The sequence below is a fragment of the Oppia nitens genome, unplaced genomic scaffold (genome assembly GCF_028296485.1).
Source record: "Oppia nitens isolate AA-2021 unplaced genomic scaffold, nextdenovo-longstitch-racon4-pilon3 scaffold19_pilon_pilon_pilon, whole genome shotgun sequence".
Classification (NCBI taxonomy): domain Eukaryota; kingdom Metazoa; phylum Arthropoda; class Arachnida; order Sarcoptiformes; family Oppiidae; genus Oppia; species Oppia nitens.
In genome coordinates, this window is record NW_026533198.1 from 640760 (window position 1) to 666642 (window position 25883).

Here is a 25883-nt window from a genome sequence, read left to right on the forward strand (position 1 = left end):
ATAATTTCATTAATTCATTCAATTTATTCAAATATATAGATTAGATATTTATTTATAAAAAATGAAAGATTTAGTAATTAAAAACAATTTATTTCCAAATTATATTATTATTATTATTAGTAGTATTGTTGGGATCAATTGGTAGTGATCTCCGATGATTTTTGCAATCCTTTTTGCAATAGTTCTATAAGAATAGGATAAACGGATGCAAACGATTTGCCATCTGATTGACGGATAGTCTTGATGTACGACTCCAATGAATTCCTTAATTAATTGAAATAATAATAATAATAATCATTAAAACTATATTATCGATCAAAAAATCCTATTATTATTACTTAATTAATGTCAATCTTTCCATATCATCCGTGTGCTGATCCAACCATTTGTTATATCTGGTTAGTGACCAATTCATATAATGATGGGCACTCTTGATCTCATTGGGCGCATAGTTAGAGATCAGAAACTGTATGATCAGCGGATAGGCTATCAGATCGCCGATAGCGCACGATTTGGCTATTGATTCGGGTGTCTGAATCAACAACGGTTTGAACGACCGGAGGACACGATATTGGCGTCCGAGTCGTGATATCGGCTGACAAAGCGGTGTCAGAGCCATCTCTAACTGTGCAAAATCGGCAGCTATTATCATACGACCTCTACGGGACAGTGGCCTAACCAATGAGATATGTCTGAGAAATAGTTCGATCGTACGATTGGCCACTCGTTCGACGCTACGGTAATCACCCGCAAAAAAATACCGATAATTAAAAAATAAAATAATATTAATGACAATATTGTTGATTGTTTTTTACCATTTGTTAGTGACATCGCAATCGGGAAATTGGGACAAATAATCACTGGAAATACGGGCAATAAATGTCTGCAATTCTTTCATGTATTGCGAAGGTTTGACTTCATTATCATTGATGCCTGAATTGTCATCACTTTGTTGTTGTTTTTTTTTGTCCAAATAATTACCGGTAAATTACAAACAAACAAAAAATTAATTAATTAATTGTAATTAAATTATAATTTTAATTTTAAAAAACTTTTTTATCATTACTCGCTATAGTTTTCCGAATGCATTGTCAATAGAATAGCTTCGATGGCATCGCTTATACTATCAAACATCGGATTCAATGTATTGTACATTAGATTATCGATTGATGTCAACGATTGTTCAATTAATTTCAGATAATCGGGTGGACAGTTGGTTGTGGCCAATAGATTGGTAATTTTCAAGCGAAACATTTGCAATCTGTCGACAATTGTCGAGTTTAGCCGCTGACTGGCCGTAAACGAACCGATTACTTGTGTAGAATTACCGTCGGTCGATGACAATTGTTCCGATTTCAATACAAATAAGTTGATAGTTTTCGATACATTTTTGGCCACCGATTGACACAGTAGACTATCGCCACTGCTGGCCAGGAGTTCACCGCTAATATGTCGGACAATAAGTTTGATGTCTTTATCCGAGGGAACCGTTTGCAAGTATGCAGTGTTTGAGTCACTTGAAGTAGTAGTAGTGTTTGATCCGCTGTTGCCGTAAGACGATTCTTTGGCGTCGGCAAACACTTTGTTTACCGAATCAAATAGCAGTGACAGCGATCGTGATAGGTATGCACTTTCGAAAGCCTGAACCGATGACCGTAATATTCGTTCGGCATTTATTTCCCGATTCTCACGACCAATACGTTGCCATAGATTGCCGAGCGATTGGAGATAATTAGGAAATTCAGTTTCCAGTGCCTGACGTACTGCTTGCGATTCGTTAGCCGCTTTGCATAACTGTTCCGACAATGATTTTGTTGCGTATGTCCAGAAACTGTTCAGTCCATCAATGTTTCTATCAGTCAACTGATCCACAAGACTACTGTTGGTTAGCGAATCTCTTCCATCGTTAAGCAATTTGTATACCAAATTGATTTGACAAAACATATCAAATATCTTATCGATAAGTGTATCCAAGTTTTGTCTCAAAGTCGACCGCAATGTACTGCTCTGAGCGATGGTCATCGGTATGAAAACCCGGCCCGGCGTCGAACTCTTTGATTGGCTCAGTGCCGACGTATCCATTGCAGTGGCAATTGCTTTGCGTATTTGATTTTGTTTTTGATCGACAAGTTGTCCAACTTTTTCGTCCAAAACATTCAGATTATAGTATACTTGTAGTGCAGCAGCCAATTGCCCGTTCTCTCGATCGTCCAATGATTTGCTCATCAACTGATCCGTACGATCAATGAGTCTTAGCTTAAGTCCTCCAATAGATTTCAAATCCTGTTTGATAACATCAATCCTATGGAGACATCCATTGGTGTCTTGAGCTACAATATCTTCAATTTGACACAAATACTGACCAGCTTTGGTCAACTGTCGGGCCAATAGCGACGGTTCGGTTTCGACATCGAATGGACAATCGCGAAGACTTTTCAACAAATGTATAATACGTATCGATTGTCTTAACAGATCGCAGGTAACCTGCAGTCTATTCAGTACAGCAATCTGTCGGCAAATTGTATCGTACGGATCAACCAGTTTCGATCGGATCTTCTGGATCTGTGTCAATAGTAACTGGATTTTCATTTGCATCTGTTTGAGTACATCTTGCAATGTATCGACTTTGCACGACTGTACCAATAGATCGTCGTATTTGTTGGCAACTAACTGCTGAACACATTTGTTAAGGACATCTATGCCCGCCATTATCTTAATTATCTGTTCATTGATGGACATTGAATGAGCCGCACCTGTGGTGATAGTCTTTGAACTATCGTCAAAGCTATCGTCTAAAAACTGTTTATATAAGTCATCGCTAATCAATTGTCTGACCAATGGATCAGTTGTACTCAATGTCTGTACAATTGTCTTAACACTAGTAGTAGTAGTAGTAGTAGTAGTAGTGGTTTCGGCACTCATTTTTCACACACAAAAAATGTCTTATTTTTTTTAATGATAAATCACTTTATAGTTTAATATTAGTTTCAAATGATTAATTCAATTACACTCACAAATGATAATTAATTTTTTTTTTTTAAATAGTACAAGAAATACAAGAGTTTTTGGATCAACAAATCAATGAACACTTTTAATTAGTGGATCTGATGGGCGGTGAGACCAGAATGATGGCATCGCCTCTGACGAAGAGCATCGAAATGTGTCGTTTGTCAGTCTTATATACTTCTTCATAGGTTTCTTCATCGATTTCAACAGTGGTAACACTTTCTTCCACATCACTCAATACCATATTCAAGTGCTGATCGTAGGCGTGAAGACGACCGCGAAGTTCCCGTTCGTTTCGCATCTTAACGTAAATCCTTTCATCTAGACTCAGACGAATCAAATCCAACGGTTCTTCAACTGTTGCCGGAACTGACTGTTTGGTTGGTTGGTTGAAGACAGACCGGGTGTTCCCAAAACAAAATAAGAAGTGAAGACAAATAGTTATTATCACTTATTAATGAAGTCTTTTAAATGAATGAAAAACCAATCAATCGTCAAAATACCGGTTCATTTTCATCGGCCATCACGTGTGTTGAGATCAAACCAATTGAAGAAAGTTGACGATGACTTCAGGTGGTGACAATCAATGGACGTATAATCTTCGTGTATATATATCTTTCAATGAAATTAATTAATTTAAATCCAGATTTGTTTGAATCAATTGAATCAGATATGACAGACACACCAGTGATGTGGCGAACAATGCATTCAAAAACTAAATAAACATTTTATTGCATTTGTATTAACATTACGTACAAAATAATATTGTACTGTATTTTCATATATCATAAACACTATAGACATCTATAGGTTAAACAATAATAATAATTATATTAAAATACTGTAATTAAATAAGTATTTGAATGTAATTAATATTAAAGTTAATATTAATTTATATTAATTATAATTAAGTCAACAAAAAATTTAATAATATATATAGTTTTTTTTAAATATAAATTTTTATTTATTATATTACGATTATATACCGGTATATATGGGTGTAATGTAAACTTTAAAAATTTATTTATCATATAATTACGGTAATTGAAAGGCACTAAATAGTATTATAAAGTATTGTAAATTACGGGTAATTTAATTACCGGTAAATAATATATAATTAGCTAATCAATCGATGTCTATAAACATCTATAAATTAAATTGAATTAAATTGAAAAAAAAATTAATGATTATATATATATATATATATGAATGGTTTGGTTGGTGATGGCCACCAATTGGTTCATCAAATCGGCTTTTATTTTGATGGCCTGTCTTTGTCTGTATGTCTGGTGACCTAACTGTGACCCGTAGTCACTGACGACGCATAGCCACCCAATTGGCTCTTTTTTTCCAAGTCTTTGATTTCGATGATATCGCTTTTGAGTTTCAATTTCAAAATAATACGCTGAATATCGTCCCGATGGCCATTGTCGGCGATACCCATACGTTCGAGTGTCGAATCAGTCATACGGACCAACGATCGGCCAGTAATTTCGTTCTCGAGAAAGGCATTACCGTAGAGACCGTAGTACTGTTCGCAGTGACGTTTCATCCATTTCATAACGTCGGCATTGTTCCAGAAGAATACCGGTTTTGGTCGCTTTTCAGCCGAATTGGTGCCACAATTAGACCAATTGGTGATTGTTGTCGGCCGGCTAAGACTATTGGTATTGTTGTTGTTGTTCATTGTTGTCGCCGCTGCCGCCGTCGTCGGTCTATTAAGACTATTGGTCATTGAATTGGCCGCCGACGACTGCCGGCTAAGACTATTGGTCATCGAGTTAGCCGATGCCGCCGACAATTGTCTGTTACGGCTATTGGCCATTGCGTTTGTCGGAATGCCCGTCGGCTTCTTGTTTATCATTGATTTGTTGTTGTTGTTTAGCTGTCGCCAATTGTTTGACCAGTTTTTCCCGTTCCGATTCAATTAGCCGATCGATACTCTGATAGACCATCAAAACAAACAAAATCATGAATTAATTAAATGTCTTAAAAAATATATCAATCAATCAAACTAGTGGTACATCTAATGGTTTGTAAAAGTGATGAACAGTTTGCGATCCCAATAACATGGATAGCATAGCGCTAGTCATGTATGCTATATATTGAGACCATCGCAGACCATATGGCATATCCTATATGATAATCAATTGGGGGGATTGGATCTGATTGGGTGATCACTAATAACACACTATATTATATAAGATTTTATCAAAAAAGACTTGGATGAGAAACAAGACATGAAGACAACAACAACAACTATATTATAAAAGCCTATAAAAAAAACGATAACAAAAACTACAGTAATATTTAAGGCCTAATAATAACACAAAAAAGTGGCGACACTTGTCGATCACTTGTATAGATCTACTTATTCAAAGATGTCTATACTATAGGGTAGTAGAGGGTCTTAAGTGGTGAAGAGGAGGTCAAATTGTAATATCATTTAAAACATTACCACTTCAATGTCGACGGCCTGTTTGGCCACTGTCTGGGCGTACTTCTTGGTATAGACTTTATAAAAGTTAACTGAATTGAACTCCCAGTTGATCATCAAATACTCGATGAGAGCACCGCTGGCGAAGAATAGCGGCAAAAATGCATAGAAACCCAATTGTTTTCTTAACGGCCAGTTTCTTAAGATATAAGTGATTACCGCCGATGACGATCTGTTTAGGCGACCAATCATTTAAAGAGTAACTGATGACTGAGTCTCTCAAACAAACAACTGGTTTCTCCTCTCAAATGGCTAACACTGACAGACAAAGCGATTGTCATATTCATCAAAGAGTGGCACCACATGACAGATGTAACCATCAAACAGAAAACCAAACTTTAGGATCAACTCTTTAGGGATTTTTGTTTCGTTTTTTTGTTTGTTGGGATAAACTATTTATTTATTTAATTTTTTTAAAAACAAAAATTTAATAATCAATTATTGCAATTCATTGTAAATAATTATAAAATAATATAAATATAAAAAAACATCCAATTTATGAGTTATTATTAGTTTTAATAAAGAGTTTCAGTTTAGTTAATCGTGTTGTTCATCGAGTAGTTGGTCATCAAATTCGCCCTCATCTTCGGCCGACGCCTCCTGATATTGTTGATACTCGGAGACCAAGTCGCTCATATTGGACTCGGCTTCGGTAAACTCCATCTCATCCATACCTTCCCCGGTATACCAGTGAAGGAAAGCCTTTCGCCGGAACATAGCTATTGAATTGAAGAAGAGACAGAAAATAAAGTTATTATCTAAAGTTTTGGACATCATTTGTCAAATGATAAACCAATATATTACCATTAAATTGATCCGAAACTCGTTTGAACAGTTCCTGAATGGCAGTCGAATTGCCGATAAAAGTCGAGGCCATCTTAAGACCTTTTGGCGCAATGTCGCAGACGGCAGTCTTGACATTATTGGGTATCCATTCGACAAAATAACTGCTATTCTTGTTCTGGACGTTCAGCATCTGTTCGTCCACTTCTTTCATCGACATCCGTCCTCTGAATATAGTGGCCACAGTTAGATAGCGTCCGTGTCGTGGATCGCATGCGGCCATCATGTTCTTGGCGTCGAACATCTGTTGTGTCAGCTCGGGAACAGTCAACGCCCGATACATTTGTGAGCCACGAGATGTCAACGGAGCAAAACCAGTCATAAAAAAGTGCAATCGTGGAAAAGGAACCATATTTACGGCCAATTTACGCAAATCGGCATTCAATTGGCCGGGAAATCTCAGACAAGTCGTAACACCGGACATTGTAACCGAAACTAAATGATTGAGATCACCATAGGTTGGATTCGGTAGCTTAAGAGTACGGAAACAAATATCATAGAGAGCTTCGTTATCAATACAATAGGTTTCGTCTGTATTTTCGACCAATTGGTGGACAGATAGTGTGGCATTGTATGGTTCGACCACTGTATCGGATACTTTAGGTGACGGCATAACACTGAATGTATTCATTATACGATCGGGATATTCCTCACGAATCTTCGATATCAATAGAGTACCCATTCCTGAACCGGTTCCGCCACCGAGCGAATGGGCCAATTGAAAGCCTTGAAGACAGTCGCAACCTTCGGCCTCTTTGCGGACAACGTCCAGCACAGTGTCGACCAGTTCGGCGCCTTCCGTATAGTGACCTTTGGCCCAGTTATTGCCGGCACCGCTTTGGCCGAAAATATAGTTATCGGGACGGAACAGTTGGCCGAACGAACCCGATCTGACCGCGTCCATTGTTCCCGGTTCCAGATCCAGTAGTATAGCTCGCGGTACATACACACCCACTGTACATATCATATCATATATGTAATGATTAATATATATTTAATAAAACTGTCTCTTTTAAAAACAACCGGTAGAGCCGTGACATGTCGTATGTCATCGACACTACACGACTGTCCACTTACTCGACGCCTCGTTATAGTAGACATTGATTCTCTCCAATTGTAGATCACTGTCGCCATTGTATCGGCCGGTCGGGTCGATGCCGTGTTCATCGCTGATTACTTCCCAAAACTGATTGATTGATTGATTGGTTGGTTTATAAATATTAATATCAAATAACTTATGATAAAAAAAACTTTTTTAATTTTTATGGTCACAAACCTTAGCGCCGATCTGATTGCCGCACTGTCCGGCCTGAATGTGGACGATCTCACGCATCGTGTTTTTTACCGATTAATTTGTTGGTCAAAAAAAATATATCAAATATTAGCAGAGATGATGAACTCCTCAGTAGTAGACGTTTGGATCAGTTTTATGGACTTAAGAGGAGAGAGAGAGAGACTGAGAGACTAAAAGAGAGACAACGTCTTCAAACTTAACGTTGATTTTCAAGTTTGAAAGTTTCCAATAGTTATAGATTGATAGACAACCCGTTTGACTATTAGTTTTTAGTATTAAGTTTTTCATACATACAAACACATACACAATGAATGAGAGATCCGGTAGTTATTTGAGGCACAAAAATATTTTTCAAAAATATCATATTATATATTCAATATAATTATAAACTTAGAGTCAAAAAACTGGTTAAACGCTTATACAGTACACTGTGTATTATATACAGTATATAACTGACACCTATTAGAAATTATTTGTAGTTTTAGTTTTAAAATATTTAATTTTTTTTTTGTTTTTTTTTTGAAGTTTAATATTGCAATTAGTTTTTGCAGTTTATATATAGCCTTTAGGGGCTTATCTATCAATAATTTTGTTGTTGTTGTTGTTGTTGAAGACATACTAATAATTATTAGTATATATTTTTTTTTTGTTTGATGTTATATTACTCTAAATGTATAGAAAAACTTTATATAAAATAAAATTTTATAAATTTATGTTTATATAACATAAATAAAAACCAATTAAAGTAATTATTTAAATAGTTTTATATATATGCTGTCAATAATGCATATTATAATAATTATATAAATGTATTCAAATGTGTATAATAAATAAATTATATATAACAGACTAACAAATAATGATAATAATCAAAAAATAAAGTTTTTACTGTATTTTCTTGCAAATCATGGTTTAGTAGCAATAAACTTATTTTTCAATATATTTGTTGTTTTTATTTATTTATTTTTTTTTATATAGCATTTAAATATAATATAATACTATACCCTAATTGTTTGTTACAAATTAAGTGATACATATATTCAAGTTATTTATAAATTATAATATACTGTATATATAAATAATATCTAACTAAATATGTTATCAGATTTTTATGTATGTTTTTATTTTGTTTGTTTGTCTGGGGTTTTAAATTTTTTTTATATTTAATTTGTTAGAAATTTTTATTTTAAACTATTTTATTTTTGTGTGCATTTTTAAAAAATGCTACTAAACTTTTATAACTAACTGTATTATGATATATATATATATATATATATATCATAATATATATATATATATATATATATATATAATGATAATATACTGTAAAAATTATTAATGTTGTAAAAAAATCTAACATTTAAATTGTCTAATATTTATTAGAATATATAAATAAATGTTTTTTTTTATAAAAAATTAAAAATTCATATAAAAATTTGTTTGAAAATTATTGAATAAATTGTGTTCAAAGTTTACTATTAATAATAATACTAATAATTGTTTTAAACAATTATTATATCTGTCTGTCTGTATATAAGTTATATTTTTAAAGGAAAAATATTGTATATTTTTTGTTGAGGTAATAAATGCTATAATTATTTTTTTTGGATTTTTTTTGGTTTAAATATAAAATTTATATAATATTTTTATCAAAAAAAAAAATATCGTAAATACTGTTTAATACAGTATATATATATATAGTGTATATAAACTGGTATTACATAAATAAAATACCGGTATATATATGAAATCAAATGTGATTTATATTAGTTTTTTTTCAATCCCTTTAAGCAGTTTCTGGCTCTTCCTGATCGTCAAACTCGCCCTCATCTTCAGCGGTCGCTTCTTGATATTGTTGATACTCGGAGACCAAGTCGTTCATATTGGACTCGGCTTCGGTAAACTCCATCTCATCCATACCTTCACCGGTATACCAGTGAAGGAAAGCCTTTCGCCGGAACATAGCTATTGAATTATTTACAGAAAAAATAAAATTAATAAATAAAATAAACGACAAATTGTTTTAAATACAATATAATAGGAAATTATATATAAATCAGGATTGCTAAGGGGGGGGGGTAGGGTAAGACCTCTTACCCCACTGAGAATTTATAGGGAATTTAATGGGAATCTAGTAGGAATTTAGTGGGAATTTAGTGGGAATTTAGAGGGAATTTAGTAGGAATTTAGTGGAAATTTAGTGGGAATTTAGTGGGAAGTTATTGGCAAGTTATTAGGAATTTAGTGGGAATTTACTCAAATTTGGCAAAAATTGTCGTTTAAAAATGCACCCTAATGTTCACCCCCTATACCCCCACCAAACTTTTTCGAGTTTTTTGCCATTTTATCGCACCCTATACCCCCTCTGAAATCGAAAATCTTTAGCAACCCTTATATAAATAATATATTAAACATAATATACAGTATATGAAACAAACCGGTAAACTGTTCCGATATTCGTTTGAATAGCTCCTGAATGGCCGTCGAGTTACCGATAAAAGTGGCCGACATTTTCAGACCACGGGGTGGTATATCACAGACGGCTGTCTTGACATTATTGGGTATCCATTCGACAAAATAACTGCTATTCTTGTTCTGGACGTTCAACATCTGTTCATCGACTTCTTTCATCGACATCCGTCCTCTGAATATAGTGGCCACAGTTAGATAGCGTCCGTGTCGTGGATCGCATGCGGCCATCATGTTCTTGGCGTCGAACATCTGTTGTGTCAGTTCGGGAACAGTTAGGGCCCGATATTGTTGCGATCCTCTGGCTGTTAGCGGTGCAAAACCGGGCATAAAAAAGTGCAATCGCGGAAACGGAACCATATTTACGGCCAATTTACGCAAATCGGCATTCAATTGGCCGGGAAATCTCAGACAAGTGGTCACACCGGACATTGTTACCGAAACTAAATGATTGAGATCACCGTAGGTCGGTGTTGTCAGTTTCAATGTACGGAAACAGATGTCATACAAGGCTTCGTTATCAATACAATAGGTTTCGTCGGTATTTTCGACCAATTGGTGGACAGATAGTGTGGCATTGTATGGTTCGACCACTGTATCGGATACTTTCGGCGACGGCATAACACTGAATGTATTCATTATACGATCGGGATATTCTTCGCGAATCTTCGATATCAATAGAGTACCCATTCCTGAACCGGTTCCGCCACCGAGCGAATGGGCCAATTGAAAGCCTTGAAGACAGTCGCAACCTTCGGCCTCTTTGCGGACAACGTCCAGCACAGTGTCGACCAGTTCGGCGCCTTCCGTATAGTGACCTTTGGCCCAATTGTTGCCGGCACCGCTTTGGCCGAAAATAAAGTTATCCGGACGGAACAGTGCACCGAAAGTACCCGATCTAACCGAATCCATAGTTCCCGGTTCCAGATCCAGTAGTATAGCTCGCGGCACATATTTTCCCACTAAATATTGTTTGATTTTTTTTTATAAAATATAATAATTGAATAATTATTTTTAAAAAAATTATTAGTATTCCTATTATTATTTTAAATGGTTTAATAGTAATTATTTTATATAAACACTTATATATTATATAATATGATTTTTTTTGTTTAGTATTTTTTCTAATTTATATAAAAAAAAAATTTAAATCATAGTATAATTTATAAACAAAATTATTTAATTATACTGTATCTTATTATTTGGTTATATCTAATGTATTTAAATATGACTTTATATGGTTATGACTTATATAAAGTTTATACAGTATTATAAACTGTATATTGATTTGTGTATTGTAGACATGATATCAAAAAAATTTTTTGTATAATATTATAATATTCATTAAAATCATATTATTATTATTATTATTATTATTTTGTTGCAAATTATATCTTTATTTTTTTCCAAACAAAAAAATAATTCAATATTAGTTTTTAAAATTATAATAATTTTTTTAAATTGTAAGATTTTTTAATTACAGATATTGTATAATGTATTTTGAATTTTAAAGTTAATTATTATTTAACTTTAAAATTTATTAATTTTTTCAAATATATAATATTTTTTTTAGGTATATATATATACTATCTATCTAGAATAAACTAATCAAGCGTATATAATAATATTCATATACCTATTAATTAATTAATTATTAATTATTATAATAGATATAATACTATATTATCATTAGAAATAATGAGGTAAATCACCTCAAACTTTAAGTTAAACTTTTTTTTTGTTTTTTTTGTTTTTTTTAAATGAATAAATTGAATTCAATTGAATCACTCCCTTATATGGGTAGGAATTAGTATAGAGTATAGTATAGTATAGATAAACAACATTTGTATAAATAAAATTTCAACGCCTAATACTTAAATAATATTTTTTTATTATTATTAAATAATAAAAGATTAAATGAAGCAAATGTTAATCTAAAAACCATTTAATATATTAAAAAAACTTGAAAAACAAGTATTTCATTAACCAAACAAACTATTAGTTATTTTGTTATTTTTTTGAAAAAAATCAATTTTAATGAATGAAAACTTTTTATTTTTTTTTTAATTTTTAAATCACGTAAAGTCTATAGACTATAGAGTAATACCTTATATGGAGAAGTCATTGCATTTTTTTTCTCTCTCTCTCTCTCTTTCTCTCTCTCTCTCTCTCTCTCTCTCTCTCTCTATCTATCTATCTATCTATCTATCTCTTACTTCACTCACCCACTCATTAAACATTGACTTAAATGTGAGATTTTTTTTTTAAAATAAAATAATTTTCTCAATTTGGCCACAAAACTGACACATCATTATGTAATATATTTAAGCATTTCGGTCGACTTTCGGCCAATTTTTTCTGTTTTTTTTGTGGATCACTTACCCGAAGCTTCGTTATAGTAGACATTGATTCTCTCCAATTGATTACGACTGTCGCCGTGATAGGTGCCGGTCGGGTCTATGCCGTGTTCATCGCTGATGACTTCCCAAAACTACATACAAATTATATTTAAATTTTATATTTAAAAAAATCAATAAAAACAATGGTATTATCAAATTGATGGTAATATCGGGTATAACCTTAGCGCCGATCTGATTGCCGCACTGTCCGGCCTGGATGTGGACTATCTCACGCATTGTTAGTTAGTTTTTTTTTTTAAAGATAACAATAAACTGATTTAAATAAACTTTAAATTATATAACAGGTGTTACCAAACTATAAAACACACAAACAGTTAGTGATAGTTAAGAGTTTAGTTCAGATGAAAGACAACAAACAGATATCTTTGGGAAAAAAAAGTTTTGTCTAAAAAACTTTTTTTCCCCCCTAAAGGACTGGTATTTAATATATAACCAGTGCTGATGTCATAGCACTCGGCCAACCAATGATTTAAAATGAATGAAACAAATTGTTAGTTAGTTTTAATATTATTATTATTATTATATGAGAACTAATTTATATATCCATAATAAGTAGTCTATGTGTGTGTGTACTAGTTTAGCACAAACAACACGGAGGACAGGTAGGTGTGTGGGGGGGTTTGGCTAAGACACCCACCCGTTCCCAGTTTCGGACAATTAAAAGTAATAAAAAAAAAGCATAACATTATTATACAGTTTATTTTAGTCACGTTATGTATGTTAGAGTTATTATACTGTGTAATAATAAATAGCATTGACTAATTACTGTTGAAATATTATCCTGGACATTGTCTATATCTAATGCTAATTAAAAGTTTAAATTTTTAGTAATATAGTTACACAGTTAACTTTACGCTAAGCAAGGTAACTTTAAAGTATACAGTTACCTAATACTAGGTAAGTTATATTTAAAGTACCCTGGCTAAAGCATTACATAATATTACTCAAATTAAAACTTTTTAAGTGGCGTAAACTGTATATATATATATATATATATATATATATATATATATATATATATTACAAATATGTAAAACAATTTTAGTAAAACAAAAATTAAAGTTAATTAATACAATAGATATAGATTTTTGAAATAAATAATCTAGGTAAAAAAACATTTTGTTTAATAAATAAAAAATGATTATTTATTTATTATTTTTATATACAATATAAATAATTTTCTACAATATATTACTAATAATAGCTAATATACTGTAGAGAAAATGTAGTAATAATTTTCAGGGGAGGGGAGGGGAGGGGGGAGTTATATACAGTATAGACCCAATGTATTTGGTAAGCATAGACAATGACAACAACAACAACATTGCATTTACATTAACAACAATAACAATACAAATATTATTAATAATAAAAACTTCAATTGAATTGTCATTTAAATAGTAATTACTTTTAAAAAATAAAAAAGTTTTTATTTGTGTTGAATTAACCAAACATTTTGAATACATTTCATATACACGCATATGTGATGACCAGTTTCAGGTGATAATACCATTGACATCAATCTCAACACTATAGTGTCCACACAGATATATCTTCATCATCACCAATCAATCAGATCAGCTGAAGATATATGGCTGGCTATCATCAGAACGAACGGCTGAAGAAGTTGGACGTAATTGAACAGCAATTATGTCAGTCGATACAGTCGGCTTCGGCCGCATTGGCCGAACTGGGCAAAGACAAGCCAAGTATCAAACAAGTGGAGACACAGAGTACACAGTTTCTGAAAGCCCTGGAATCGATTGACAACGATATTAGCAAACAGATCCAGTACTTGACACGGGTTAGTACTGGTCAGGCGCACGAAGGATCCAGTTATGCGTCGATGAAAGTCAATCATATGGCTTGGCATCGGTTGGAACATTCGAGGACACGGCTGAACGATTTGGACAGACTTCGGGTCCAGCATCAGCTACAACATCAACATCATCAGCAACAGCAACAACAACCACCACCACAACAACAACCACAACAATAGTCTTTCAAAAACATTTAACTAAACATTTTTATTGGTCACTAAAAAAATTTGATAATTAATAAAAAAAAAACAAAAGATATTTTTAATTCGTCGTCTTCTTGGTCGTCGTCGTCCGTCTATCTGTTCTTCTTTTTCATCTGTTTATTGTTGTCCAACTCCTGGTTGTATTGATCGATCAGCTGTTGTACGACATCGGCTCTGGCCGGCGAATATCGGCAATACTCCATCGAGTATTCGCCTTTGCCTTGAGTTGCCGATCGTAGTTCAGTAGCGAAACCAAACATATCGTTCAATGGTATCTGTGGCGGTGGTAATCAAATCAAAAGAGATAATCAAAGAGTTTGGTTAAAGATTAGACATTAATAAAAACAAGACCTCAGCGTTGATTGTAAACCAATTGTTGTTGTCGTCAGTGGACAACAGTACTCCCGATCGTCGCGATACGTGGCCAATGATGTCGCCTTGAAATTCGGACGGACAGCTAACTTCGACATTCATAATCGGTTCCAATATCTGCCATTTGCCCATTTCGTACGTCTGGCGCATAGCTCCCTGAGCCGCCGACATGAATGCAATATCGTTGGAGTCGACACAATGATGTTTGCCGTCCTGCAGCCGAAACTTGATGCCGACCACCTTATGGCCAGTCAGCGGCCCATTCAGACACATCTGTTCGAAACCTTTGCGAATCGATGGTACAAAATGTTTCGGTATTCCCGTTCCAGTTGTCTCATCGGAGAATACATTGTTTGTATTGTTATCGGTTGGCAACGGTTCGACCACTCCTTGAACGCAACCGTATTGACCGGCGCCGCCGCTTTGTTTTTTATGCAGATAATCAAACTGACACGACCTCTGTATAGTCTCTCTGAAGGCTACTTTAGGTTTGCCCAACTGTACCGGACAATTGTACTCCCGTTCCATACGTTGGCCATAGATTTCCAGATGCAGTTCACCCATACCCGACACAATCGTCTCTTTACTTTCGTCGTCCCATTGCGTATGAAATGTTGGATCTTCTTTACAGAATCGGGTTAAAGCTTTCATAAAGTTATCCATTGTATCTTTGCTGACGGCTTTCATCGACATCGATATGACCGGTTCGGGTACATAGATCGACTCCATCGATAGACGGGAATCTTTGTCGATTACAAACGTATCACCGCTGGCACAGTCGACACCGAACAGTGCGCATATATCGCCGGCCAACGCTTCGTCAATCTCTTGCATTTCGCTTGAATGCATTCGCACCAAACGGGATACCTTAACCTTTCGGCCGGTTCGGGTATTGTAGATATAGGTACCCTTTCGCAACATTCCCTGATAGACGCGCATATAGGTTAGCTGACCAAAACGGCCGGCTTCCAGTTTGAAGGCCAGACCGACAAACTGATTACGATCGCTGCGTTCGGGATTCATCAACACTTTGGCCGGCGGCGCCGTTTCGCTAGTCTGGAGCAATGCATAGTTGCTGACTTCGGCCGGATTCGGCAGATACTGGACAACAGCGTCGAGTAAGTGTTGGACGCCTTTGTTTTTCAGAGCGCTTCCAGTAAATACCGGTATAAACTTCTGGGCTAAACACGACCGACGAATTGCTTCCTAATTTCATAATAATAATAATTATTATTACGATATAAATGTCTTTTAAAACAAACAAAAAAACCTCAATCTGTTGTTCATTCGGTTGTTTTTCTTCGAGAAACATATCACCCAAAATGTCATCACAATTGGTTACACATTCAATCAACTCTTGTCTCTTGGATTCCACTTCATCGGCCATATCTTTGGGTACATCTGCTTGACGTATGGTTTGACTTTTGAGATAACAAACAAAACAAAAAAAAGACAATAAGTTTTGATAAGATATGGTATCAATCAATCAATTCAAATCAAGACAAACCCGTTGTCGCCTTCAAAATAATAGGCCTTTCGATGGATAAGATCGACAATACCGGTATGTTTGGACTCGAGACCAATGGGTATATTGACAAACGCAGCGTTCAGACCGAGTTTCTGGCGAATCTGATGGATAACCCGATTATGATTGGCTGCCAATCGGTCCAATTTATTGATGAATGCAATACAGGGTACGTCGTAGCGTTTCATTTGGCGGGTAACGGTCATTGTCTGCGATTGGACACCGCCGACACCGCACAATACTAGTACAGCACCGTCGAGTACGCGCAAAGCTCGTTCAACTTCGACCGTGAAATCGACGTGACCGGGCGTATCGATAATGTTGATGGCCGTCGATCGCCAATTAACGTGAGTGGCCGCCGATTTGATTGTAATCCCTCGCTGGCGCTCCAACTCCATCGAGTCCATTGTGGCCCCGATCTGATCCTTACCGCGGACTTCGTGCATCTCATGTATCCGACCCGTATAGTAGAGTACACGTTCGGTCAGCGTTGTCTTACCGCTGTCGATGTGCGCCGATATACCAATATTGCGGATATTTTCCACTTGTTTGTGTACCGATTGATCGCCACCGCCGCCGGGGCCGCCATTGCCACCACCACTACCACCGACAACACTAGCGTAGTGTCTCTTCAAGACATTTCTCTGTCAATTAATTAATTAGTTATTTTTTTTTTGATGATAATATCCATAAACTTCATCGTCATTGACAATACCTTTAAGATCTTATGGTAGTCTTTGTGATGAATCAATTGTCGGTATAGTCTTAAAGTCGTATAAGAAGTTTCAAGAAGTTTCATCCTCTCTCTCTCTCTCTCATCAATCAATCCAATGGTGTGTTTCAATGGATGGATAAAATTGGATCCAATTGGTGACTATATGACTGTCATTAAAACATAATTTAATATTTTTTTTAATAAAAAGCATCTAGTTAATATATATTATTATTATTATTACCGGTAAATGATAATTGCAAATATATTTATTAAATAATCATCATGCACACTTTTTTTTTTAATTTAAAAAATAATAAACATGTATAAAATAATATTAATAATAATAATCATAAACAACGTTACAGTTATGTTAATGTTAAAATAATTTGTGCGGGATAATTTATTTTATTTTATTTTTAAAAAAAATTATTATATTATTTGTTAAATTGATTGAATTGAAAACAAACAATAAAAATAATAATTAATAATTGATTTAATTTGTAAAATCAATTAACTTTTTATTTTTTTGGTAATAATAATAATATAATTAATTTATTAATAAATGTTTTTATTTAATAACAATTATTTTGTTTTATTTTATTTTATTTTAAGTACACCTTTTAAATCGCTAATTATTTTTTATTTTTAAAAATTATATTTTTGTCTATAATTTTTGATATTATTATAAATAAACATTAGATTTCAAAACAAAAAAAATTAATGATTAGATAAATTTGAAAAAAAAATTATATATATTTTTAAAAAAAATTATTATTATATATCATATATTGGTATTTAATTAATGATGACTACAATGATCGGTATGTGTTGTTGTTGTTGTCGTCGCTGATGATGATAACTGCTTTGGCGTATAATAGTCGCCGTAATCGTAGGTCCGGAGCGGCATCTCAAAGGTCAACAGTCCGTAATCTTTGGCCAAAGTTACGGCCACCAGAAGCTGTTCGTATTGATGGCTACACAGACAGACAACGGTATTGGGTATGACATAACCGGAGTATGGATTAATAAATTGCTTCATCAGATCCAAGTTCTGCAACAAACAAACAAACAAACAATAAGAAGTAATTTGTGGTCAAATCAATTCGGGTGATTGTCTACTACTACTACTACTACCGTATAATGCAAGACCAGATACTGGTCGCGACAAATACAACACGGATTGGATGTATAGACATAGTTATCGATAATACAGTTGCCCCGGGATTTGTACGGCGATTGCTGGCCACTAAAGTTACGTCGAAACAGATGCCAAACCAAATGATGACCGTAGGTCTGCTTATAGCCTATCGGGTCGGCGGAAGAGAGAGAGAGAGAGAGAGAGAGAGAGAGAGAGGAAGGATTGGATCAATTGATGATATGATTGAATAGTCCTGAAGACCTGATCCCAATGGATACCTACCGTTACTCTTCAAGTACTCTATGCTTGTTTCCGGTGATATTACTTGATATCTTTCGCGTTGTATTTGTCGTAAGTTATGGTCAAAATCGGGGATAAAATTTCGTGAAGAAGAAGACGACGGTGTCTGTTGTGAAGTCAATTGTTTGCTAACCGATTGGTTGCCGACGGCTGCTGTTGTTGCTGTTGATGATGATGGCCTGCCTTTACCGATACCACCGATCATTAGCGATGACAATCTTCCTGTTGTTGTTGTTGTTATTGTCTTTAATTTAATCATTATTTTTAATGATTTATTTAATTTATATATATTTTTTTAAAAATTAAATAAATTAATAATAAATGAATCAAAAAATATATGAATGAAATAATTATTTTTTTTTTACGTTTAAGTATATAATACTTGTATTATAACTAAACACATGTGTTATTATAATAGTGTTTATATTACTATTTTATTTTCAATACTATAGATGTCAACAATAATTGTGTGTAAAAATCAGTAATTTTTTGTTTTGTTTAATTTAATACTAAACAGTATATCCAATAAGTTATTGGATTTTATTATCATTTTATTAAAAAAAAAATTTAAAGTTAATATTAGTTATGATAACTATATATAGTTTCAAATTAATTAATATATATATTAATATATTATGTTTTAACTAATATTAAAAAATTTGTTTTTTTATCAAAAAAAAGTTTATTACTATATAATTAGTTATTTTTAAAAAAATCGCTTTTAGATTATTAATAATAAACGTTATAACTATTTTTAAAAAAATAATTTTTTAAAACTAAAATAACCACCCAACATTTTTGATTTTTTTTTTTTAAAATAATAAACAATTTTTAAAACAATTTCACAATCAAAAAATATTCAACAACAAATTATTTATAAAAATTTAATCAACAAAAAAAAAACATCATCAAAATACTATAATTATTTATGTTGTGATGATGATGATGATGATATCAATTTGACCCTCATAAATTTAACAAAACTTAAATAAACATATTATTTACATATATATAAATAAACAGTTTATAAAACAGTTATTGCATGATTCATAAATAACTATTTATATTATATATATATATAGTTTAATGGGATGTTTAGCAATAATTGTCTTATTTATAAACTTTATTATTATTATTATTATTTTTATGGGTATAAACAATATATTTCAAGTTTAGGGTGTAATATCATTTCAAAATTACCGTATATTTTCATTCAGCAACAAACAAAAAATGCTAAAATTTTTTTTGTGTTGAAGTAAACAAACTTTTTATTTCTCACTGTATGTGTCATAGCAATGGTATTTATGATCAAAAAATTTGTGTATTATATTATATAATTGAAATAAATAAGTAAACAATTTTGTTTAGTTTTTTTATATTGAAATACATATTTTTTTATTAATTCATCAATTCAAATTTATTATTATTATAAATTATAATATATATATATGAAACTTTCATTATCAATAAAATTATATATTTATAAAAATATTGTTATTGTCTTCACTAAAAAATGTTTTGTTATTATTTAATAATAATTTATTATTATTACAATCATTATATGATTATAAAAGTGTGTTTGTATGTGTGTGATGTGAAAAATGTTTTCTTTTTAAATACATATAAATAAACATATATATAGATATAAATAATATATATCATAAATACATATATATTTAAATATACATATATATATATATATACTGTATAACTATTTACAAAATGCATTTACTTTCAAGTATCAAGTTTTTCTCATTTAAATAAGTGATATAAATAATAATAATAGATATAATTTTTCGCTAATTACTATTTACACTATATTACACAATTAGTTAATATATATAATATATATATATAAAAAAACAATGTTTAGATGAATGGATAGATAGATAAAGAGAGAAAAACAAACAAACAAACAAATAATTAAAAAATATAAATAAAATGAAAGTATGAAATTACTATTATTATAATAATATAATAATTATTAATTAATTAATTGAATTATTTAATTAGTTATTATTTTTCTTTAAATAAATGAGACCTAAACAGTAAATTCAGGTCAAATAGATTGATGACTGTTTTGACTGCTGGTCGAAGACTGATCCGAGATAGTACCCGAATCCATGGGTGATGTTCGCCGCGTACACTGTACAGGTATACCAGTGGATACGCCGCTTTCAAGTTTAGCGGACATCCACGGATGTATTAGTATATCTTCAAGCGATGGTCGATCGCTCGGTGAGATTGATAGGCACTTTCGGATCAGATCCTGACATTCAGTGGATAATTTTCGCCTGAATCTAACGTCAGCGGATAGTATGTCGGCATCTTTTTCAAATGGTATATCGCCGCATACCATATCGTATAGTAGGACACCCAACGACCAGACAGTAGCCGTACGGCCGTGATATCGGTTATGACGGATCCATTCGGGTGGCGAATAGACACGGGTTCCTATAATTTTATAAAAATAGATAAAAATAAATTAATAAAATATTTATAAATTTTTTTTTTGAAAAAATAAAGTTATGTATAAAACGCATCACACTATATGTCAACAACAACACTACATTGCCTTCACAACAATAATAACAACAACAACAACTAAATTATTTTTGAAGCTCTGCACCAATTGTTATTCAAGGCTTACCCCCTAAACTAAACTATACATTCAAATACATATATAAACTAAATATTTTTGAACTGTTGTTTAGCTAACTATCTAACTACTACTACTACTAACAAAAACTAGTCAATGAGATAATGGGCACAACATTTCAAATTTTTATTTATTTTTTTTAATTTTATTATTTATTCATTATTATTGCTACAACTAATATATAAATAATATTATATAAAAAAATTATAAATCTTGTTATATACATATGTGTCTATATAAATATATATATATATATGCATGTAATGTGACCCAATTATCATCTCTCAATACATACCTACCAGTGCTAATTACTACCACCACTACGACTACTACTACTACTATTAACTACAACTACATATCATTGGCATATCATATGATAGACTGATTTGGTTTAAAATTTCAATATATATATATATTAATTAAAAAAAACTTTTCTATCAATTTCTCTCTCTCTCTCTCTTAACTGTATATTATATTATATTAACAGACAAACTAATCAAACAAACAAACAAAACAAAAACGGTATTTATTCTCTCAATAGTGAACCTGAAGGACGTGTAATAATACTGTATTAAAAAAAAAACTTTTATATAAACTTAATAATAATATTTAGAAATAAATATATGAATGTATATAAAAATTTAAAATAAAAACTTTTTTCTATCCAACCATTTTGTGTTAAATGTTTGGGTAAAACCAGTTCATACACACACACACATAGCTTAAAACCAACCATTGCTACCAAACAATTGTTGCATTGCTGGCATTCCTACCATTAAAAAAGCAATCAACTTATATATATAAATATATATATTTATAAATACATTACTAAATACTGTATATATATATATATATATATATATATATATATATATATATATATCTATCTATGCCTTTAGGGTGTGTCCACCATATTTATAGTTTAACATTAAAAATTTTGCTGTCATTTAAATCACATATACAAACACAAACATACACCACACACCTGTTCCCTATTAACTATTAATTTAATAATTAATTTTCATATATCACTCTCAAGTACTACAATATGCCATTATCATCATCCAAGTGTGTGTTAGTGTCTGTTAACTACAATAATAATAATAATAACAATATTATTATCAATAATCAAAAAGACACGTATATTATCTCGATATATATATTTTCTTTCCTCTCTCTCTCTCTCAATATATTTAAAAAATTCAATTCATGTCTAAACTAAACTAAGAAGTTATAGTAAAAAAAATAATAAATATATATACAAACAATAGTTGTTTTATGAAAATAAATAAATAAATAATAATAAAAAAGTTTTTTTTTCAGTTAAAAAGTAACATTATTTGGGTCACAACGCATGCTATAAACTAAATAAATAAATACTACAACTAAGACACACTACAATGTCGTTACTTTTTTTTTAAAAATGCTATCAAAATAAATATATATTTTCAAAAAAAAGTATTTAAAAACAATTATCAAAGTTATGTGTGTGTATATGTTTGGAGGAAAACCCACTTTTCAATTCATACATACAAACAAAATAAATAAAAATATTGTACTAATTATAGCTCAATGAGAGAGAGAGAGAGAGATAGACTATTGTTAAGGCAATTAGCGGTTTTTGAGGACACATATACATACACATAGACAACAACAACAACCAACCAAATCAAACAAATGGACGGTTAGGTAGAAGAAAAAAAACAAACAGATATTCTCCTAATAATAATAATAATCTAATAATTTTTTTTCTTAATACAAATCATTTCGTGATAATAATAGTCAAAGACGTCAACTAATATATAAAATAATTATAAGAAAAAAAAAATTATTAGACAATCAATTGGTCTTTTAAAATACTAAATGACGTAAAAGGAAATATTGTTTGCATCAGAGGAGAGTTGGTTTTACTGAGTGTATGTGTGTGTGTGACGTATGTTTGTGTTGTTATTATTATTATACAGTATTTTCATCAACAAAACCAAACCAAACCAACAGAAGAAGAAAAAACTCGAAGATATACATAATTAACCAAAAAAAAAAAAATAAAATAAAAACATACCATCAAAATCACTATAATGAGTATCCTTTAAGTAGGCACCGGAACCAAAGTCGACAATCTTCAGTGTATAGGTTTTCATGTCGACCAATATGTTTTCGTCTTTGATATCCCGATGTATAACTCCGGCCTTATGACAGGCACTAACCGTTTCCACCACTTGCCTGAAGAACAGACGGGACAGCTTTTCCTCCAGTACGGCTTTTTCGGTAATAAAGTCGAACAAATCTTTCGACGATTCCGGCCTTTCCATGATTATGATAAACGAATCGTTACGTTCGTACCAATCGATCAGTTTGATTACACCCGTGATGTGATCGACTTTACGCAACAGACTGATCTCCAATGGTAATCGATGGCCAGATGACTGATCAAATCAAAGATCAAATTCAAACAAAAATGTTAGTATAAAACACAAACAAACAAACGGATTGGTGTCATGTAGTCAGTTAGCCTACCTGTTCCCAAGCGGTCACCTTATCTTTGCTGATGTGTTTGATGGCCACCTGTTTCGTTTAAAAATTAACAAAATTAATTATATATTAATTAATTTTTTATTAATAAAAATTAATATATGATATTAGTATACATAATGTATAGATAGATATATATCCCATAGCCTCAACATTGAGAGCAGCGACTATTTTTATATTATATATATATATATATATATATGGTTTGAAAAGCCCTAAGCGAGAGGAAAGGGAGCCAACATTTTTTGGCGCCTCTCTCTCTCTATACTATACACTATTGAGAGCGCACTGGGATTTTTTGGCAAATGGCGCTATAATATGACTGAGTTTTATATATATTTTTAAAAAATAATAAAATAAAATACAATATCTAAACAATTTAGGTGACGGTTATATCCAATATACTAAATCATATATCAATTCATATATAGATAGATAGAGATAAACACTTACGGCCAGTGAATCGCGAATCCTGGTGCCGGCATAAACAGTACCGAAGCCACCCTTACCGAGCACTGGGCCGACCCGATAGCAACGTTCAAACGGTTCCTTACTATTATTATTATTATCTTTCATTGTCTTCATATTAATGGACATCATTTAATCACTTGGATCAGTCATTAATACACACAACAACAACAACAACAAAAATCCGATTTAAATGGTCACACAGGAGGGAAAGTTGGTTTTTAGTTTGGTTGGGTTGGCCGGTGTGTTGTAGTTGTAGTAGTAGTAGTAGTAGTACTGTATATTTGGCGGCGTTGTTATGTATGTGTGTGTGTGTGTTGATGGTTGAGTTGGTTCACAGATACTTCGCTGAGCACTAGTAGTCTGTATGGTTAGTACTGTAGTATATATAACCAATTATAGGGCACTGGTATGCTATATGAACTCCACTTTATATGAAAAAAATTTATATCCAACCGAACACTAGCGCAGCAAATGTCTGACTGCCAGTCACTGCCTGTTATGGCTCTCTATCTATCTATAAGTTTGAGTTTGAATTTTATTTTATTTTTTCTGTTAATATACACTACGTGTATACGTATGTACAGTATGTATGTGTATGTGTACAGTGTATGTATGGCTATATAGTGTGTGTGTGTGTGTGTGTGTAGTGTATAGTGACGGGGAATAGCATTGCCTTTTCCTAACCAATCAATGGCTACCAATTGACCCAAACGTCACAGACATCTACACACACATTGAAACTTTTTTTTCGTCGACATCGACCAACCCGTTCACATACACTGTTACACTGCGTTCTATTTTTTATGCGCGCACTGTATGTATGTGTGTAGACCTAAATTTATTGGGTAATAGTGTGGGGGAAGTGATGGGGGGGGGGGGGGGATTTAGTGTGTGTGTGTGTGTGTGTGGGTTAGTTAAGTAGAAGTTATGGTGTGGGGGGTGAGGTGAATGTCTCCACTAACAATTTGGTTACGTTATATATGGATTTTTTTTAAAAAACATTTTCGCACACTGTACAATATAATAATAATATTATTATTATACAGACTCTATTCAGTGTCAATGAAACTATAATTAATTAAATTCTATTAATTAGTTAATAATAGTTAATAAAACTTTAATAAAACTATAGATAATCAATGATTTATTAGAAAATTTTCTAAAAAATTTTTTACTTAATCGAATTCAAATCGAATTTTTCGATATAGACATCCAGAACTATATTCTCAAGTGTTTTTAATGTGTGGTGTTCTAGTAGTAGTAGTAGTAGTAGTAATAATACTCTCTGTATATATACAGTATAAACGGGTAGTTATTAGGCCTATGTCTGGGAGTAGTCGTGTATCGGCGCGAAAAATATCGGTGCCATTACTCTCTACGGTGTGTATACTGTATATAATATTATATATATATATATGTATGTATGGGCTATAGTATAGTCTCTTAACTAGTGTTACTAACTATATGTATATATGATAGTAGTAGTAGTAGTAGTAATAGTAATATTTAAGTGAATATACTGTATATAGCATTGTATTACAATTTATTACTATTAGTTTTTTTTATATAGTTTGTAGGCTCAATGTACTGTATTTATTATTATTATTATTATTATTAGT

General features: G+C 32.1%; 10 protein-coding genes across 12 annotated transcripts in view; 2 read left to right on the plus strand and 8 right to left on the minus strand.

The window, feature by feature from the left end:
* LOC128966094 (protein BRICK1-like) overlaps positions 1 to 25883 on the plus strand; it is a 67373-nt gene that overhangs the window by 24513 nt on the left and 16977 nt on the right. The window lies entirely within an intron of this gene.
* Positions 122 to 2937, minus strand: LOC128966079 (conserved oligomeric Golgi complex subunit 5-like). The gene is made up of 4 exons (XM_054312889.1): positions 1067 to 2937; positions 816 to 947; positions 339 to 734; positions 122 to 264 (listed from the first exon to the last, which is right to left on the minus strand). Exons 1-4 carry the CDS (start codon positions 2920 to 2922, stop codon positions 135 to 137), a joined length of 2514 nt encoding a protein of 837 aa, XP_054168864.1. The 5' UTR covers positions 2923 to 2937; the 3' UTR covers positions 122 to 134.
* Positions 3007 to 3730, minus strand: LOC128966092 (U6 snRNA-associated Sm-like protein LSm3). The gene is made up of 2 exons (XM_054312904.1): positions 3510 to 3730; positions 3007 to 3379 (listed from the first exon to the last, which is right to left on the minus strand). The coding sequence occupies exons 1-2, from the start codon at positions 3528 to 3530 to the stop codon at positions 3092 to 3094; spliced, it is 309 nt and encodes a 102-aa protein (XP_054168879.1). The 5' UTR covers positions 3531 to 3730; the 3' UTR covers positions 3007 to 3091.
* On the minus strand, positions 4197 to 4812 carry LOC128966089 (protein aveugle-like). The gene has a single exon (XM_054312901.1). It carries the CDS (start codon positions 4781 to 4783, stop codon positions 4301 to 4303), a length of 483 nt encoding a protein of 160 aa, XP_054168876.1. The 5' UTR covers positions 4784 to 4812; the 3' UTR covers positions 4197 to 4300.
* LOC128966091 (small integral membrane protein 4-like) lies at positions 4754 to 5795 on the minus strand. Its single transcript, XM_054312903.1, has 2 exons — positions 5465 to 5795; positions 4754 to 4949 (listed from the first exon to the last, which is right to left on the minus strand). The coding sequence occupies exons 1-2, from the start codon at positions 5693 to 5695 to the stop codon at positions 4821 to 4823; spliced, it is 360 nt and encodes a 119-aa protein (XP_054168878.1). The 5' UTR covers positions 5696 to 5795; the 3' UTR covers positions 4754 to 4820.
* Positions 5955 to 12834, minus strand: LOC128966084 (tubulin beta chain-like). 3 transcript variants are annotated; one of them, XM_054312894.1, is made up of 4 exons: positions 12689 to 12816; positions 7424 to 7532; positions 6308 to 7300; positions 5955 to 6222 (listed from the first exon to the last, which is right to left on the minus strand). In XM_054312894.1, exons 1-4 carry the CDS (start codon positions 12743 to 12745, stop codon positions 6041 to 6043), a joined length of 1341 nt encoding a protein of 446 aa, XP_054168869.1. In that variant the 5' UTR covers positions 12746 to 12816; the 3' UTR covers positions 5955 to 6040. The 3 variants fall into 3 exon arrangements, with proteins under 3 accessions (XP_054168869.1, XP_054168868.1, XP_054168870.1); XM_054312893.1 differs by lacking the exon at positions 12689 to 12816 and adding an exon at positions 7623 to 7987; XM_054312895.1 differs by lacking the exons at positions 5955 to 6222; positions 6308 to 7300; positions 7424 to 7532 and adding exons at positions 9427 to 9605; positions 10079 to 11071; positions 12492 to 12600 and having other exon boundaries at positions 12689 to 12834.
* LOC128966090 (mediator of RNA polymerase II transcription subunit 11-like) lies at positions 13900 to 14560 on the plus strand. Its single transcript, XM_054312902.1, has one exon. The coding sequence runs from the start codon at positions 14121 to 14123 to the stop codon at positions 14526 to 14528; it is 408 nt and encodes a 135-aa protein (XP_054168877.1). The 5' UTR covers positions 13900 to 14120; the 3' UTR covers positions 14529 to 14560.
* On the minus strand, positions 14565 to 17464 carry LOC128966080 (elongation factor G, mitochondrial-like). The gene is made up of 6 exons (XM_054312890.1): positions 17406 to 17464; positions 17165 to 17331; positions 16432 to 17093; positions 16195 to 16345; positions 14904 to 16130; positions 14565 to 14827 (listed from the first exon to the last, which is right to left on the minus strand). Exons 2-6 carry the CDS (start codon positions 17246 to 17248, stop codon positions 14645 to 14647), a joined length of 2307 nt encoding a protein of 768 aa, XP_054168865.1. The 5' UTR covers positions 17249 to 17331; positions 17406 to 17464; the 3' UTR covers positions 14565 to 14644.
* Positions 17964 to 18852, minus strand: LOC128966088 (28S ribosomal protein S18b, mitochondrial-like). The gene is made up of 3 exons (XM_054312900.1): positions 18585 to 18852; positions 18299 to 18468; positions 17964 to 18215 (listed from the first exon to the last, which is right to left on the minus strand). The coding sequence occupies exons 1-3, from the start codon at positions 18805 to 18807 to the stop codon at positions 17964 to 17966; spliced, it is 645 nt and encodes a 214-aa protein (XP_054168875.1). The 5' UTR covers positions 18808 to 18852.
* LOC128966087 (serine/threonine-protein kinase pim-3-like) lies at positions 20562 to 24806 on the minus strand. The gene is made up of 4 exons (XM_054312899.1): positions 24247 to 24806; positions 23779 to 23826; positions 23324 to 23687; positions 20562 to 21056 (listed from the first exon to the last, which is right to left on the minus strand). Exons 1-4 carry the CDS (start codon positions 24391 to 24393, stop codon positions 20662 to 20664), a joined length of 954 nt encoding a protein of 317 aa, XP_054168874.1. The 5' UTR covers positions 24394 to 24806; the 3' UTR covers positions 20562 to 20661.